At 47.0% G+C, this 17194-nt stretch overlaps 1 protein-coding gene across 2 annotated transcripts; it reads right to left on the minus strand.

Moving 5' to 3' along the window:
• Positions 1–303: 303 nt before the first annotated feature.
• fastk (Fas-activated serine/threonine kinase) lies at positions 304–15321 on the minus strand. 2 transcript variants are annotated; one of them, XM_036519357.1, is made up of 10 exons: positions 14612–15321; positions 9444–10290; positions 8591–9061; positions 5643–5791; positions 4953–5169; positions 4243–4402; positions 3770–3861; positions 1855–2542; positions 1319–1433; positions 304–500 (listed from the first exon to the last, which is right to left on the minus strand). In XM_036519357.1, exons 2-10 carry the CDS (start codon positions 10246–10248, stop codon positions 414–416), a joined length of 2784 nt encoding a protein of 927 aa, XP_036375250.1. In that variant the 5' UTR covers positions 10249–10290; positions 14612–15321; the 3' UTR covers positions 304–413. The 2 variants fall into 2 exon arrangements, with proteins under 2 accessions (XP_036375250.1, XP_036375251.1); XM_036519358.1 differs by having other exon boundaries at positions 15285–15320.
• Between the last annotated feature and the right edge of the window lie 1873 nt (positions 15322–17194).

Here is a 17194-nt window from a genome sequence, read left to right on the forward strand (position 1 = left end):
TGTCCCACAGAGTTACATCTGGTTACTGAGACGTTGTTGTGAACGGTCCCTGCCAGACCCCCCTCTCCCCTCGTGGTGCCCCCAGTGTGAGCAATCCCTCCACCCCCCCTCAAAAAAAAAAAAAGAGCAACAGATTATCGACCCCACCCCAAAACCGCCCCCGACATGCTTGACAACTGCAGTTAGGTACAGACTATAAAAAAAGGACTTAAGAACAACAAGAGAAAATGAGATCTCAGGAGGGATGGGGGCTCCTGACAAACCCCGCCCCCTTCCCCGGATTCCCCGCCCCCTTCTCCGGTCTCCCCGCCCCCACCCGCTCCCCAGCTGCAGTGGCATTGTGGTTATTACTGGAGGTGTGAGAGGTGAGGTGAGGGCTGCCGGCCCTCGGCGCGTGCCCCTCTCCGCCGCTGTCATAAGGGCACTTCCAGCAGCTTCTTGTGAAGGTACTGCTTCACCTCGTCGATCCCGTTCAGCTTCTCCAGCTCCAGGTAGGGCAGCTAAATGAGAGGGGAGAGAGCAGACCTCTAGCCTTATCTGTAATGAAGGAAGCTGCACAGCAGCGCTCCTAGTCTGACTGACTTGTCAGGTCCTGGTCTTACTAGCAGGGCAGACTGAGTCCTGATACGGCAGTGTAGCATAGTGGTTAAGGAGCAGGGCTCATAACTGAAAGGTTGCTGGTTTGATTCCCCACAGGAACACTGCTGCTAAGTACCTTGCACCTTTGGGCTAGGTACTTAACCCACAATTGCCTCAGTAAATATCCAGCTGTATAAATGGAGAACATTGTAGAAACCAGTAATGATGTAAGTTGCTCTGGATAAGAGCGTCTGCTAAATGCCAATAATGTAAAAAAAAAAATAATAATAATAATAAAATAATAATAATGGTACCATTAAACACAGGCACAAAATTCACGAACAAAAAAGCATGTCACAAAGATCTTCACAAAGGCTGTTGTTACTGCTGTTTGCCGAAGTGATAAAACTCCTGTGGATAATTTTCAGGTCAGCAGTGTAGCATAGTGTTAGGGAGCAGGGCTGGTAACTGAAAGGCTGCTGGCTTGATTCCCCGCTTGGACACTGCTGTTGTACCCTTGGGATAGGTACTTAACCCAGAATTGCATCACTAAATATATGGCTGTATATATGTAACGTGTAAAAAATTTTAACCTGTGTAAGTTGCTTTCGATAAGAGCGTACAGTAAATCCCAACAATGTAATGTAATGTAACAGATGACTAATGCAGCTAAGTTAAAAAACAACACTTTCAGCATCCTTGGTCTGCGCTGACAGTGTGAAGGGTGGTTGGGACGCACCTGCAGGATGATGTAGCCCAGCAGCTGGAGGTGCCGGTCCCTCATGGCCCGGGAGCCCACCAGCACGTCCGAGTTGTGGCAGTAGTGCCACTTGTCGTTGACCGACATGATCACTCTGCAGAGAAGGGGGAGAGCACAGGAGTGAACAGGAACACATCCACGCGTGCGCATAATATCAGCAGGCAGTGACCCGTCCCGTCCCTTTCCCAGCTCCCCCACATTCAATTTCAAAGGCAGCGTTCCTGCTAATGAAATTCAGATTGCCTGCTTTCTCTTCATAAAGCTATTATTTGACATCGTTCATTTTGTGCGATTTCAAAGACTACAGTCTGGAGCCTAGGAGGTGTGAGAAATGCTAAAGGCTCCAGCTTTGTATCCCCCTGTGTTTCCAAACCCTGAGGAGGGCCCCTGTGTATGTGACACTGCTGTTTACAGTCTGACCCAGTCTGTTTATAGTCTCTCAAAGCCTCTGATCCCAGATCCCAGAGGTGATCCCTGATGCGGATTTCGGCATCCCCCCGGCCCTGACCCCTCACCTCTTGACCTGGTGGTGCTCCGCGGGGCCCCTCTCTGACTCGGGGTGTCCCGCAGGATGGAGCTGCAACGGAGAGGCGGGTCCCACGCCCCCCTCCCCGGCCTCGGAGTAGGCCACTCCCTCGTAGAAGGCCGGCAGCTCGCAGTCGGGCCCCTGGGCCGGCTCCGGCGCGCCGCCCTCGTCCTCCAGGATCTTCCCGATGGAGAACTGGAAGAGGGAGTCCGGGCCAGCCCCTCCCCCCGCGCTCTGGGCCCCGCCCTGGGCCAGGCAGTCGGAGGGGCTGCTGAGGGTGGAGCTGTCCTGGCTCTCCAGGGACTGCTCTTTGGCCAGGCTGGTGTAGTAGTCGGAGGCGGGGTAGTAGGGGCTGTAGTCGAGCGGGCCGCTCCCATTGGGGCCTCCTCGCTGGGCGGCGGGCGTGGCGGGGGCCTGGGGCCGGATGTGGTGGGGCAGGAAGGTGGACTCGGAAGCCCCCAGCTCCTCCCCGGGCATGGCGTCGGCCCCTTCCTCCAGCTGGACGAAGGGGGAGAACTTCTGGAAGTCGGAGGTGAGGGCGGCCATGGAGGCCTGGCCGTCGGGGGCCTTGGGGGCCATGCTGGAGACGCAGGGCGGCGAGCCCACGCCCAGGGCGGCCCCGCCCCCCGTCTTAATCGGGAGCACGCTGCCCGAGCTGTCGATCCACAGCAAAAAATCTACAAGGACAGACATGAGGGCGTTATCAACACACCATGGAAACTGCCATTCTGCCCAACCTTATGACTTACGGGGAAAACCCTTAGACACACCCATGACTGAGAGCCAGTTCCCATGAGCTGTATGCTCTGCCGCCAAATCCAGGGCACAGCTCTGATGACTGAACAATAACACGCTTTCGGAGTTTACATGTGTTGCTGAGAAAGCCTTTGGCTCCACTTTTCCCTTGCACAATGTCTCTGATCGAGTATTGTTAAACAAACCATGCTGCGAGACTATTCAGAGCATTCACGCTGTTTGTCTGTGGGGACAAATAAAATTAGAAACAGCCTCTAAAGAGGTGTTTTTACAGATTCACACTTCACTGCACTGGGTAATCATCACTCATCTGATTTTTTTAAAACTGACTTGGTGCTGGAGAATATTAATTTTCCCGTGTCCAAAGCCAAGTATGAAAATATGTGGCACATTACACATGGCTTATCACAGTAAAGATTCTTAAAAAAACAATCAAACAAAGAAAAACAGGTTAAACAGGAAAAAAGACACCTGGGGTAGTTCTCTGAGAAAATAAGCAAAGGAAAGGATAAGGGTTTAAAGAGATGTAACCTTACCGTTCATTTCAAGGTTCAAGCAAACACGAAAAACTCTTTCCCCAGATAGTAATATTAGGTGCCCTTCAAGTTCAAAAAGGGCACATAAACACAATTCAACCAACAGGGCTGAAAACCATCACTGAGCAGGAAGCACAATTTAAAGGTTAAGAGCCAATTAATCTCAGAGTCAATTATTGAAAGGGAAAATAGCCTAGCTCTGCCTTATTAATATTGCAGTGTTAAGTGGATCACTACTGTATTAATGAATTCACAGCAGAGAAGAATCTTCCAAATAGGGTTATGTTCTTGGTAAGTGCCACAATGTCTCTCACTGTCCATACGACTGTCTGCAACCCTGGAGTACATGCTGTTTTGAACTTTAATGTCAAAATTTGGACGATTAACCCCACAGATGACACTGCTGAATTCTGAACCAGTGGGCCTTCATTCTGACATTTTCTACAATCTTATTTCTTCAGTATCAGTGCCAGTGTCCTGGATGTATGTTGCCAATGTTCTTCAGCCCTACAGTTATGCAGAAGAGGATGAATTCAAACACATACAATGACACTGTGAGGGCTTACTACTGGGGTGTGTGTGTGTGTGTGTGTGTGTGTGTGTGTTCTGTACCTGTATAGTATCCCGGTGCTAGCACTTCATCCTGCTTATAGCCATGCTCTCCCACCAGCTGTCTCAGAGCTTCTGCCACCAGACCTTTGTAACTGCAACACACAGAAATGTAAGCATATATATATATGCATCCAACAGTGCTCACACACACACACACACACACACACACACACACACTGCAGTCAGCACTGTTTCTGCTGCAATTCATTTCAAATTCACAGTGCATCTCCATACTGACCCAGAGCAAAGCACTGACACATTTGTCAGTTACTGGTGAGTGAGTGGCTGGTGCTGGGCGTGGCTCTGGCAGTTCGGCTTTACCGCTCATCCCCCCGAATTCGTTGAATTTGTGTCATTTGGGTGGCCTGCCATGCCTCGCAGCCCGTGTGCATCACGAGCTGCTCAGCGTCATGTGCGATGCATCAGCATCGTAAGCCGTTCTCACGTGTAACCACACAGAAAGCGGTCCGTACCTGTACTTGCGGTTGACCTCGTCGGCGGTCAGCGCGTGGTCGAACATGAGCACCTTGTGCGTGTCCTGCAGGCGGGGGCCGCTGTAGTCACGGTACTCCAGCTCCACGGCCGCGTCCAGCAGGGACAGGTAGCGCCGCACGATAAGGGCGTACGGGCTGTCTGTAAGGTGGGGGGGGCACGACAACACGGTCACCGGCGGCAACGCCTTCCCTCTGCTCATTTTCACACTATGGCTGAATCTGATGAACATGCTACTATGTGTGATTCACTCAGAGCCGCTGTGGGACTGGAGTCAGCTACTCCAGGCCGTGGCCAGTTTAGCTAGTCCAGAGCATGGCTGCTGTACTGGATACTGATGGTGCATCTCCTGTCATAATGGATCATTTTCATTTATATGCGAGATGAAACATGTTTTATATTATTTTTATACATATTTTTATTTTTACGTGTTTTTAATTTTTTTTTTTTTTTTTAATTTTGTTGTATTGTGAAAAATGGTTCAAATGTGGTGTATGTTTATCTTGGAATACTGGATATCAGAAATGATTTGTAGGAGTAATGTCACAAACGCTGCTGACTGAATATCTGCACGCATGTACGTGTGTGTGTGTGTGTGTGTGTGTGTGTGTGTGTGTGTGTGTGTGCGCGCGTGCGTACGTGTGTGTGTGTGTGTGTGTGTGCGTGTGTGTGTGCGCGCGCGTTCGCTCACTGGTGACGTTGCTGATGAAGGAGGCGGAGAAGACGCGGTGCAGCACCAGGCCCGGGAAGTGGCCCAACTGGAAGAGGGACATGAGGATGTTGACCGTGGCCAGCGGCGAGCTCAGGGCCTTCAGCTCCAGCACCGCCTCCAGCTTGGAGAAGAACTGCGCCTCGTTGGACGGCCGGTAGTTCATCCGGCTGAAGGGGAACACCAGCTTCTGGATCACCTGGGGGAGCGCAGAGCCGGACGTGAGCCAATGGAGCGGGGCGGCATGGTCACATGACCACTTTGCTTCCCTGAGCACTTTCCGTTGGTTTTGTTATGCTTTCCCATTTTGTTCATAATACAGTCTTGAAAATGATAGGTTTACTATCATTATTATTTAACGTGTATTCCACTGAGGCATTTTTCTAGAATGGCCCATAGAAAACTTCCCTCAACTCAAAATTATCAATACCCTTAAATGCATGGTAGCACATTGGGCACCGAAGGCAGTTGGAGTACACATGCACATTCAGCAAGCATAATCAAACTGGAGTGAATTAATAACCACAATGGTCATTTGCTTTCAACAGGACTAACTAGTGCTGTGACCCATGACCATATATCGAGGGGAACTACGTACTCGTAACTACACTCAGGCTGTGCATGTGGAAGACCGAAGCAACGCATCGGAATAAAACTCCCAGCAAGGCTTACCTTGCTGTCCAGGTACTCGCCCTTTTTGACGAGGAAGTCGGCGATAGTGTCCAGGAGGCGTGTCTCGCGCAGGCGGTGCCGGGCGATGTACTTGGCAATCAGAGCCATGGTGTAGGGGGTGATGCTGTCCACCTTCTTAGGCAGCTCCTCTGTGAGGGGGCGGCAGAGAGGAAAAAACGGTCAGGCGGCCATTTTGAAAAGGCCCCTCTCTCCAGTCTCGCAGCTGTAAGTGCGTGACCGGGCCTCCTAGTGTGGACAGATATTCACAGTCACGGTCAGAGGGGGAAAAATGCTCACCATGGTGAAGTGGCTAAACGCTGAAGCCATGTCACTTTCACAATTCATTTTACATTACATTACATCATTTAACAGACTCTCTTACAAAGAGCGACTTCCAAATAAGTGCATCGCAATGTTAACAGTAGTTATCAAGAGGAACTGCAAGAGGTCAGTAAGATACTGCGTTAAGTGCTAAACTAGTGTGGAGTGCTTTTTTTAATAGAAAATAAGGATAGACAGGATAGATAGAGAGGAAGATAGAAGAGAATTTTGCTGAATCTTTTGCCATAAAACTCTCTTCACTGGACGCAGATCAGTAGGTGAAAGCAAAGAACACTGAGCTATAGCTACAAAATTCCTAGTTTGCCTGCATTTTTCACTTCTTAAATATCAGCTTTATTCATGGTCTGGTAGGCTACGACAGCCACATATGCAAGCGGCAGAGAATTACAGTAACACAATTACCCAAAATCACCCTCCTCAGGTAATAAAAGGCAACCATTCTTCAGGGAATTCTGACATTAATCACATAATGCTATTACAAAGCAATTCACGGATTAATCGCTTGGATGGCCGACTTGAAAATTAAGATGACAACCATGTGTAAAAGGCTCTTTTCATATGTACATTTATTCAGAGCAACTTATAAAAAAGTGCATTAAGTAGGGCTGGCGAGAGGCTGCACTGAGTCATTAATCTGACAGCTGAAATACAGAGCCATTGTGGGAAATACTGCCGTGGGGGCAGTAGGTGCTGTCACAGGGTGCATAATAGGGGTACAACGAATAATCAACGTAGTCGACTAAAATCGACAACCAAATTAGTTGCCAACGAATTTAACTGTCCATTAGTTGGTGACGTTATCACGGGTGTTTTTCGCGCTGACTCGGAATGCTCAGACACGTAGCCTTACTGGAGTGAACAATAGAGATGGCAACACCTTCACGACCAGAGGCCTCAAAAGCGTGGCAGCATTTCACTCTTAACCCTTTCGCACACAGCTTAGTTTTTATGCTATGTAGCGCACGTGTTATGTTACATGGTTCATTATGTTTTCATTAGCGTTATTAAGCTTTAGAAATTCTCTGCTTAAACGCTGCATAGCTGTCATGGTGACGTTTATGGCTGGAGGCAGTGTTGCTGCCGAGTGCACAAGTTTAGAGAACACCGGAGGATTTGATACTTTCCAAATCGCAAAAGATTTCTACAACTCGTGTCTATGCGTGCGTGCCCAATGTGGGTTGCATTCACATTAATTTGTACAAGTTATGGGTTTGTGGGATCTCGTAATGCTACCATGGATGGCTTTCTTCAAAGGAAGCAGACTTGTACTCCCCAGCAAGAAACTGCCCTCACTGAATTAATCCTAGTCACCATTCATTAAAAGACGTATTTTTGAATGAAGTACTCATCTTTATTGTCTTTATTGTTAGTTAGCATATGCCTAAAACCTCAAGCTAAATTTAAAAGCCAATAGATAAATAAGAGCCATTGAGTAATTGTACGATTCATAATCCAAATAGTCGATTATTCGTTTCAATAATCGATAGATTATTCGACTATCAAAACAGTCGTTAGTTGCAGCCCTAGTGCATAACCTTAAACTGCTGCTATCCATTTCCAGCCTTCAGGATTGTACCACTACATGTTTATACCGCTGCAATGTGCTAAGCTAAGCTAAGCTTCTGCTGTGGCAAAAGCTTGAACTGTCGCCAGACTTTTACCCTTCACGCTTAAATCACCGTCTATTTGACAACTGCTAGCTTTTACCACAGTGTCACCACAGAAGAGGAAGGGGTCAGAGTTCAGGAAAATGTAGTCTGTATAGGGTGATGCTGAGTCTACGCTGGAAAATGGACTCTGATACTGCTGTTCTGACAGCTCACGGGAGCCCATTCCTCCACAGGGACAAGGATAGAGAAGGGACATGAATACGGCAAGCAGCCCTTCCAGGAAGGGACTACAAGATGACCAGAGGTAGCAGAGTGTTCTGGAAGGAGCGTAGTGTGTGATGATAGACTGTAAAGGGGTGAACTCAGCAGTTTAGAACCAGAGTTTTGATTTTTATTTTTTGCTTCTGGGATGAATGCCAAAATAGTGTGAACAAAAGCTATTATCGTCAGATGGGATAGGTCTCAACCCTGACTGACATTTCACTAATCAATAGGGAAACTGTCTCATAGAATGGCTTCTGAAGAGCATTTCTGTTTTTTTCTCTTTGACAAAATTTTTGACAAGGCTGGACAGAAAAAAATTTCCATACTATCTGGAAACCTTCTGCTGAAGAAACTGCATGAACTGTATTCTCTAAGATACGGCAGTTACAACTGGTGAGAAGTATTTTTAGAGCTGAACTTATTTTCTGTATTATTTTTCTACCTATTCTTATTAACATTATCAAATACCTGGCAGACCTATAAAATTATGAACAGGTGAAAGGATTCCATTTTTACTTGTTATCTACTATCGTACTATTGAGCATCAGGATTTTTTTTGTTGAGAAATCCTGCAATGGAGACAGGTGAGAACATACATTTTTAATACTACCGCATTTTTCCTGGCGTGAAAACTTTATTTTATCGACAGACTGAAGCATCCCCGGACACTCAGCGCTCCTCTGTTGTAGCTCAGTTCTGAGTCTGTACTCGGAAGATAAAATATGCATGTACCGGCAAGGCTGCTGATGAACTTCTCCTGCCGGTTCTGGTAGAAGAGGTGGGAGCTGAAGATGAGCTCCAGGGACTTGTTGCTGGCCTCTCGGGCGCAGGCCGACAGCATCTCGTCCAGCAGCGCCATCTCGTGGTCGCGCACGCTGCTGACGCTGGCCAGCGTGTGCTTGACCAGCCGCAGGATCTTGCGGTTGGCCAGCAGCTGCTCGGGCGAGTGGCCCTCGGCCTGCAGGGCGCGCCACTTGAGGCGGTAGTAGGAGAGCAGCAGGAAGAGCGTCTGCGGGTGGCGCTCGCGCTCGATGTTCTTCTCCAGGCCCGACAGGCACGACTCGATGAGCGGGTGCTGGCTGGAGGGGTGCAGCTTCATGCTGCTGCTGAACACCATGGAGATGTCCTTCTGGTTGAACTGGGACAGGCGGCCCCGCGACTCCTCCTCCAGCACCTGCACGATCTGGGAGTCGCTGGGCAGGCCTGGGGGAGGGAGGGTGTGGGGGTGTGTGTGTGCGGGGGGCGTGGAGGGAGGAGGGAGGGGAGAGAGACGTGTGCAAACAGGCAAGCGCGTCAAACACAAAAACAGGTACAGAGGTTACACTGAATCTCAAAAACATTACTGTTGTGAACACCTACGAACCGCCAGCCGTGTGGACATTAACCTTTCCAATGGGTCAAATGAGGTTCACAAGTATTTAACGCAGGTTATAAAATGCTGACCCGGATAAGGCTCGCCCGAATAAAGCTGACAGCGTGTCACTGTAGAGACCGAGGCACAGAAATGTCACTAAATTTTAAAGCATGGGGGTGGGTACCCTAAAAACGCAGCAAGCGGGAATGCACACACCCCTCCCCGGCTCACCGAGTGCCGCCACGGCGTACAGGCAGTTGACGATGCTGAAGTTGTCGAACTTGGCGCAGTCGCTGACGATGGCGTCGCAGAGGGTCTGGAAGTCCTGCTGCTCCGAGATCTGCCGGTAGTGGCTCTCTCCCGGGCCGGCTCCCCCCGTGGGAGAGGCCAGGGCGCCCTCGGAGCCCCCGCCGCCGCCGCCCCCGCCCCCCGCAGGCGCGGCCCCCCCCCCGCCGGCCGCCTGCTGCAGCTGCAGCAGCTGGCCGATCTTCTGCAGGGCGATGGGGTAGTGGTTGTAGGAGATCTTCCCCGGGTTCTGCGTGACCCAGCGGAGCACCTCGTCCACGCTGCGCGAGCGCTCGATCAGCCTCTTCATGGTGAAGAAGGTGTCGTAGCTCATCTTCTCGTGGATGAAGTTCCAGGTCTTCTTCCTGCTGTGGTGGAGGTGGGCGTGCGGGTGGTAGTGGGGCTGGGGGTGGGGGTGGGCGTGCGGGTGGGGCTGCGGGTGCGGGTGGAAGTGGTGGTGGCTCTGGAAGTGGGACCGGTGGCTGTCCAGCCGGCCCTGGTAGACGGGCGGGTAGTTCTGGTGGGGCGGCGGGGGCAGGGGGTGGTGGTGGTTCTCCAGCACCGGCAGCCCGGCTCCCAGCACCCCTGCCCGCCGGCCCGGCTTGCCCCCTCCGCCGCCGCCGTAGAAGCGGGTGGCGTACATGCTGGCGCGGGCTTCAGGGAGCGGCGGGCTCCGCAGGTGGAGGAGCGCGAGGAGAAAGCTGGCTGTGCCGCGGGTTAGGGGCCGGAGCGGAGAGGGCAGCCACAGCATGGTACATAGAGCCGGCTGACACTGACGCACAGCGCGCTAAACCTGCAGAAAGACAGGAAACACGGCTCACTGCGCAACACACACAGCAACACCACCATACACAATACCACCACATCACAGATCCAAATTAAACCGTGAACAACGATGCACCGCAAGCACTGAACCAGCCAATTACATTTAGGGGGATTGAATGAACGGTAATCAGAATGAGGGAGAATTCTTTTCAAAATTATTCCAGGACACTGGGATTAACACCTATTCTCTTTTCAGTACATCACACATTGTCTTACTGTCTTGATCCCAGAATCAACAATACAACAATACTTCCAGTAAAAATCTAATTTAAATTTCATCTGAAACAAGCAGAGACATTTAGTGACACAACCTGCCTTTGCAACAGCTTTTCATAGAATGCTAAAATCCTCTATCCAGACCTGACAGAATTAAAAAGACACTGAAAACTGGCTAAAGAACATAAAAAAAATCCATTGACTACATCAAGCACCAACTCAGCATTGCAATGTAAATTGTGATTAACAGTTTAGAGCATTTTCAGAAAAAATGCAACCTGCGCAATAATTAATTAACAAAGAAAAAAACATTTATATAAAACATACAGGCCTGTTTTACATTTAACAGTGGGAGCTCTGAGTCCACAGTTCCCTACAGCTTCTGGATATTTCAAACAGAAATGCTGTAACCTGCAATACAGGCTGGAGCTGTTCTACCCTGAGGCATTCTGCAGCTGTCACCGGATTCACGTCTACACACATGCTGCTATAGTCTACAGACACACTACCGGGGGAGCCACCTAAACTGTCTACGTATTAAAGGGCAGCTGTGAGCAGTAGTGGTTTGGAAACTGTGACCAGAAGGCTGTCCGTCAGTTGTCAGCCCTTATGAATTGTATTACTTATTTCAATATTTTCTGAGATGGGTCAGTTAATTGTAGTGTGTTCAGTTTTGGTCTGTTAAGCGAGGAAACTTTCAAAGCACTTCTTTATTTCAATGCACAGAGCACCTCTTACTGTGAGAGCATTCACCAGAAAAAGCAACAGTACACAGCTCATTGTCACAGATGAATTTCGGAGAAGGTGTGAATAAGTTGGGCATACACAACACAAACCTGTTAGCTGTTAGTACTTTTTTTCCTTGATTTATAAGGACATAATTCTCATGAGTACCATCTTACATGGTTCACAGGAGAAATGCACTGGACACTGAATTATTTTCCCCAAATTATACTGCCATCTCCGTGTCCTTGTCCTGAGGTCTAAAAGCAAACATATTTCCATTACATTACATTACATTATTGGCATTTGCCCTTATCCAGAGCAACTTACATCAATTACAGGTTTTTACAATGTTATCCATTTATACAGCCGGATATTTACTGAAGCACCTACGGGTTAAGTACCTTGCCCAAGGTTATAGCAGCGGTGCCCCCGTGAACCGGCAACCCTTCGGTTATGAGCCCTGCTCCTTAACCACTATGCTACACTGCCTCCCAATTTTTACATTTAGGCTACCATTCTGCCCCATGTAATGATAAAGCAGTAAAAAGACACAATAAGCTCCATTTTTGTTGCTTTATTACACCAGAAGCAGAAAATCTTCCCCAAAACAGAACAGACCAACATCACAATTGGGCATTTTTTTGGGTGTATTTCTCGTGGTATATCAGCCGTGAATGACGAATTTACCGCCTTTGCGATCAGAGAGGAAACAGGTTGCACAGACAGAGATAACAGGGTATTATACGAGCTATAAGTGGAAAAGGCTGCCCTGATCTGCGTCAGTAAACACTGGGCGGCATGAATGGCGGATGTGTGCTATGTAAACAATGCTAGTCCCCCAGGATAATTTCCCTGAGATACTATCAACAACTAAAAACGCCCGAGGCGGACTTGTGCTGCGGTGTCAATGAAGGGGTAATCCCGCCACTCCATCTCACGGATCATGTAAGGGCTGAACTGACAGGACCAGTAACTGGGTAACCTCAATATCCTGAATGCTACTGATTGCGACACGACTGAGTTCATTTCCCATAGCCTACAGCCACTGTCCCGATCGAGGTTGTTATTACTGCTGCTTGTGTTTTCATTGACATCTGTGATCAGAGGGTGCAAGAACATTAAGCATTAACCAACAAGAGCTAAATCTGACTGGAGTTGGAACTACACTATATGGACAAAAGTATTCGGATGCCTGACCATTACATTGTAATGACATTGTATTAAAATACATATACTTTAATATGGAGTTGGTCCCCCTTTTGCAGCTGTAACAGCTTCCATTCTTCTTGGAAGGCTTTCCACAAGATTTTGGAGTGTTTCTGTGGGATTTTGTGCCCATTCATTCTGTAGAGCATTTATGAGGTCAGGCACTGATGTTGGACAAGAAGGCCTGGCTCGCAATCTGCGTTCCAGTTCATCCCAAAGGTACTCGAGGGGGGTGAGGTCAGGGCTCTATGCGGGCCAGTCAACTTCTTCCACGCCGAACACATCAAACCATGTCTTTATAGTCCTTGCTCTGTGCACTGGGGAACAGACATGTTGGAATAGAAAAGGGCCTTCCCCAAACTGTTGCCATAAAGTTGGAAGCATAGCATTGTCCAAAATGTCTTGGTATGCTGAAGCATTAAGATTGCCCTTCACTGGAGATAAGGGGCCTAGCTCAAACCCTGAAAAACAGGTGTGGCCAAATACTTTTCTCCATGTAGTGCAACTTGCGTACGTATGAAAGACTGCTGTCTGATCCGTCAGCGAGAAACACGCTTTGAACCAGTCGTCTGGAACCTGATCATTACTGCAGTGCGATCTCAAGAGAAGGCATCATAAAGTGCCTGTTATTGAACCATTACGACAACTGCCCTGCAAAATGGCTTGCTGCATTACCTAAACCACCAAGTAATCAAACCAAGCAAGTAACCTCTTTCCTATCTGTAGTCCTTTGATTTGCAAAAAGAAGCTTTCCTCTTTGGTGGCCATCGATCTCCATGAATTACCTTGTGGCTGGTACCTCTCACATCAGTCCAAACAAAGAGGCTGAAAGGCTCTTTTTTCCACCCTCAGCATCTCATTCTTCCTAGTGTTTTAGAACCCACCTTATATCTCGAGGTTTGTTCTCGTCTTTCCTGTGAAAATTTAGACTGGCTCAATATAGCTCCAAATCAATTTAATGAGTACCTTCTCAGACCCCTTGATACCTTCTCAAACTTCTGCACAACTGTCAACTTCTGTCCTGGTTTGGCTCTCACATATTTGAATTATCCAACCACGACGCACAAGAGCCTCACACACACATTTGTGCATTACATTCATTTACCAGATGCTCTTGTCCAGAGCAACTTCCAGCACAACAGAACAGAAGTGTATCCGTACAAGTTCAATGAGCAACGGTGTCATCATGCACAAGCCCCCCCCCCCCCCCCAAACACACACACACACTTGCGTGGGCCTGTCTGATATGTGCTCACTGGGAAATCTCTGCCTTGTCTCCATCCACTCCCACTTTGAGGCAGAATATAGACTAGGGCTACATCCTTGATCCATGGAAGGCCACCAGAGTTACCTGGTCTGCAGGCTGTCACATACTTAGCATGAACCTGTTGAAGGTTTCCTGCAACACACCTCTAGTCAGTACCAAGAAGTTTCTAGAACCAAGGACTTTACAACCCTAAACGCAAGCAACAACCAGCAACACACACACACACAGTTGTATCAGCTGAACATTTAACGATGCGCCCAGGCCTACCTTTAGTACAAACACCACCTTTTAGCACCACTGGTCATTTATGCCATAAAATCTAATCATGACATCTGTGACACACTGAAGCACAAAAACGTAAAGTATTCAAAGTTTCAAATGAAAAAGTGAGTGAGAAGAGCTACCCTAACTCCCAAAAGACATGGTGGCCTCAGTAATTGTTTTTAGTTACTGTACATAACCTTTGCTACAACTGTGAAGACAGTTAATAACTTACAGTAACTAGCTACGTGACAATGTAAAAAAGGTTCACGGATTGGGTGAGTTCCAATAAATACTTATAAGAAAATCAAACCCTGCCAAACTAGTAGACCAGCTATGCGCCTCGCACATATTCCAAATTAAGTGGAGTTATCTGCATTTCAGTTATACTGCTACCTGTATTGGTACGTGAATGAGGGTCTCAACACATTCCGCATACTTCGTGCATGGCAAGATTGCCGTGGCCGCACAGTTTTACCTCGCTTTGCCACCTCAGTCGCGACATTTTGCATGTGATCAGTTTACGAGGAATCGCAACACATTTGAAGCGGCGCGTCCACCGTTTTCGCCAGGTCGCCACATGCGCCTGTGGATCAGGCGCCTCTTCACTTACATGTTTTGCGGGAGCGCAGTCTCGTGTCCGGGCGGTGGAAGTCGCTTTAACGCTGTCAATGACACTCGGGTTTTCCTTCAGTCCATCTCCCGACTATCGCAACCCCGGGCGATCGCGACGTTCAGTGTGTATTTAAGAACGACAACCCCATCCCAGGCAGCTCACAGAGCTAACGTCAGGTCTTGATAAGGGTAACGTTCGGGCCGGGGAAAGGGGAAACTGTTAGCCGGCTAGGCAAGCTAGCTAGGGGCCACTTTTCTGACAGTCACACTCCCCTCAGATCAAAATATATGCAAATAATAGCAATTCTACAGTCGACCTGTCTTCAATATTACAGCAAGGGACTACGAATACTCTTATACCCCCTGCATATCGAGCTAAATACACCCATTTAAAAGTATGAAACCGTACTTTTTAAAATACCTTAGCAAGCTGGCTAACGTTAGCTTGCTTCTTGCAGAATGCAGCTAAGCTAGATAGCCACCTAGCCAGCTGGTTCAGAGAAGGCAGTGGGGCCGGGCAGGGTCTATGCGTTTGTTTTATTCAGTCTTAATGGCCAGCATAAATTGTAACACAAGCACATAACGCAACATCTGCGTCCCCCCAAAAGTTAAAAGCATGCCCTCGTAACCCCGATATTTGTATCGGTTCCTTTCCTCCCCCGCTCTCAAACCTCGGCCGCTGCCCCGGTGTCAGCCATCTTCCCGGCAATCCACAGGCTCTTGGTGTCTCCGCCCCTTCTAATCGAATAGCCAATGGACGTGTCTCTTTCACGAAGGAGCCAATCATATTATGAGTTTTACGGCCGGTTCTGGTCTCCTCCAGACCAATTGGTCCGATGTTTCTTTTAACGTCAAGTAAGCAGTTCAACCCTCGCAACCAGTTTTGGATAGGCAATATTAACATTTGGCAGGACTGCTGCTCGTTTCAGGTGGGCAGAATGTTGTTAGGATGTCTTTTGCTTTTTTGCTATTTTGCTATTTTGATTGAATCTTTAAGTTGCACTTAATGATTCTGTGTTTCAGTAGAGGATTTGTTTCTGTAAGATGTGACTATATATCAAATCCAACTCAAAAACTTGAGTGTTGTACAGGCTACAAGGACCTGCATCTGAAAGTGGGACTTTGGGTTATTGTTTTGAGAGTTTTGGACAACAATGAAATTAATTATGGATAAATTGTCCTAATCAGTCTAACCAATGCAATACATATGGATTTACCCTTAAAAAAATCAATGATTCTTCTTCCCCTTCTTCTTCTTAATAACAATAAAAAATTAAATAAATTGTGATCTTTATCATTAAAAATTAAAATTCTTAATCTTAATCTGTATCAATAATTATTATCCTCAGATCTTTATCAAGTTTATATCAAGGAAGAATTATAAGATATAAGACATAAGATTATGAGCTGAATTTGGTTTTTATTTGTTCAGGAAAAAAATATAAAAATTGCTGTGTGGTGTTCTAAAACCAGCTCCCACCTCTTCTACCAGTCCATCATTGGATGAATAATATCCTGTGTACATTAGAAGCACTGAGAAAGTCAGAGCTCTATTCAGAATTATACAATAATATTTAATGTTTATCCATGAGACCCAAAAAGACCTACACACTAGAAAGCAGAGATGACACACAGCCAATGGATAAACATGTACCATTACACACTCCTTGACTTGTAAACCTTAGTTGCTGGACAGCAGGTCCAACTGGGAATGTATCCATGCACAGAGATTGGCAGCTGTCAGCCACACTGTCTCTCTCAGTAACACCCTAAACAGTAAGTCTGTCGCTACACTACTCTCTGATTATAGTGTGAATACAGAGCCACTTCCAGAAATGTATTTTGATCTGGAACACTTCTGCTTCCAAAGGTTCACCCTCTGAAAAAAAAGATTAAAGAGTGTTAAATAACAACTGTGTCCTCTGAAAAAGTTTCAGCAGTTTAACACACAATTATCGTTTAGATGAACATGTGTATCAAACTGGAACATGAAATTAATTCCTGTAGAAGTCTATTTAAAAATAAACCCCAGGCAAATATTTTAACTGGATGTATATGCTAAGTCAAAGGGTAACTTTGAATGGTTGGTAAATCTAACCCATAGTTTTGCCTAGATTTCACAAATCTGTACAGCTGGAACCTAAAATGTTTTTGCTATAACATGATAGAACTTATTTAAGAAAGAGTGTTAATGGTACATTATATAGCTATGAGAAATGTGATATCATATCGTCTTTCTGGCATTTTATGTAAGCAACAATGATGATGAGTAACATACCAAGCTGACTTCTTTATGCTGAATGCAGTCAATGAAACATTCTGGAGCTCAGTACCAGAATGCTCACAACAAACGATACAGTTGATATTTAGCTGTAGAAGCAAGGAAGAGAGACTAAGGAAGGTATTTTTTTGAAGGTGCTGAAAATTTGACAGAGTTTTTTTCAAGAGGTAGTTTTACATTTAATAATTGTTTGATATACTCATGAAAGATAAAAAGAGCTGTATATTATTCAGGGAGCTGGAACTGGAGGTTGGAAATGGAGCTTCATAAACAGAATCACAAGGTCCTGCCTTTTTAATG

This window comes from Megalops cyprinoides, chromosome 24, assembly GCF_013368585.1.
Source record: "Megalops cyprinoides isolate fMegCyp1 chromosome 24, fMegCyp1.pri, whole genome shotgun sequence".
Lineage (NCBI taxonomy): Eukaryota > Metazoa > Chordata > Actinopteri > Elopiformes > Megalopidae > Megalops > Megalops cyprinoides.

Excerpts from the sequence above, each read along its gene's own strand:
- fastk (XM_036519357.1), bottom strand. The coding sequence starts at position 10,248 with ATGCTGTGGCTGCCCTCTCCGCTCCGGCCCCTAACCCGCGGCACAGCC. Across the intron at positions 9,062-9,443 it reads GTACGCCGTGGCGGCACTCG|GCCTGCCCAGCGACTCCCAG; the intron begins GTGAGCCGGGGA and ends TCCCTCCCCCAG. Across the intron at positions 4,403-4,952 it reads CTTCATCAGCAACGTCACCA|ACAGCCCGTACGCCCTTATC; the intron begins GTGAGCGAACGC and ends CCCACCTTACAG.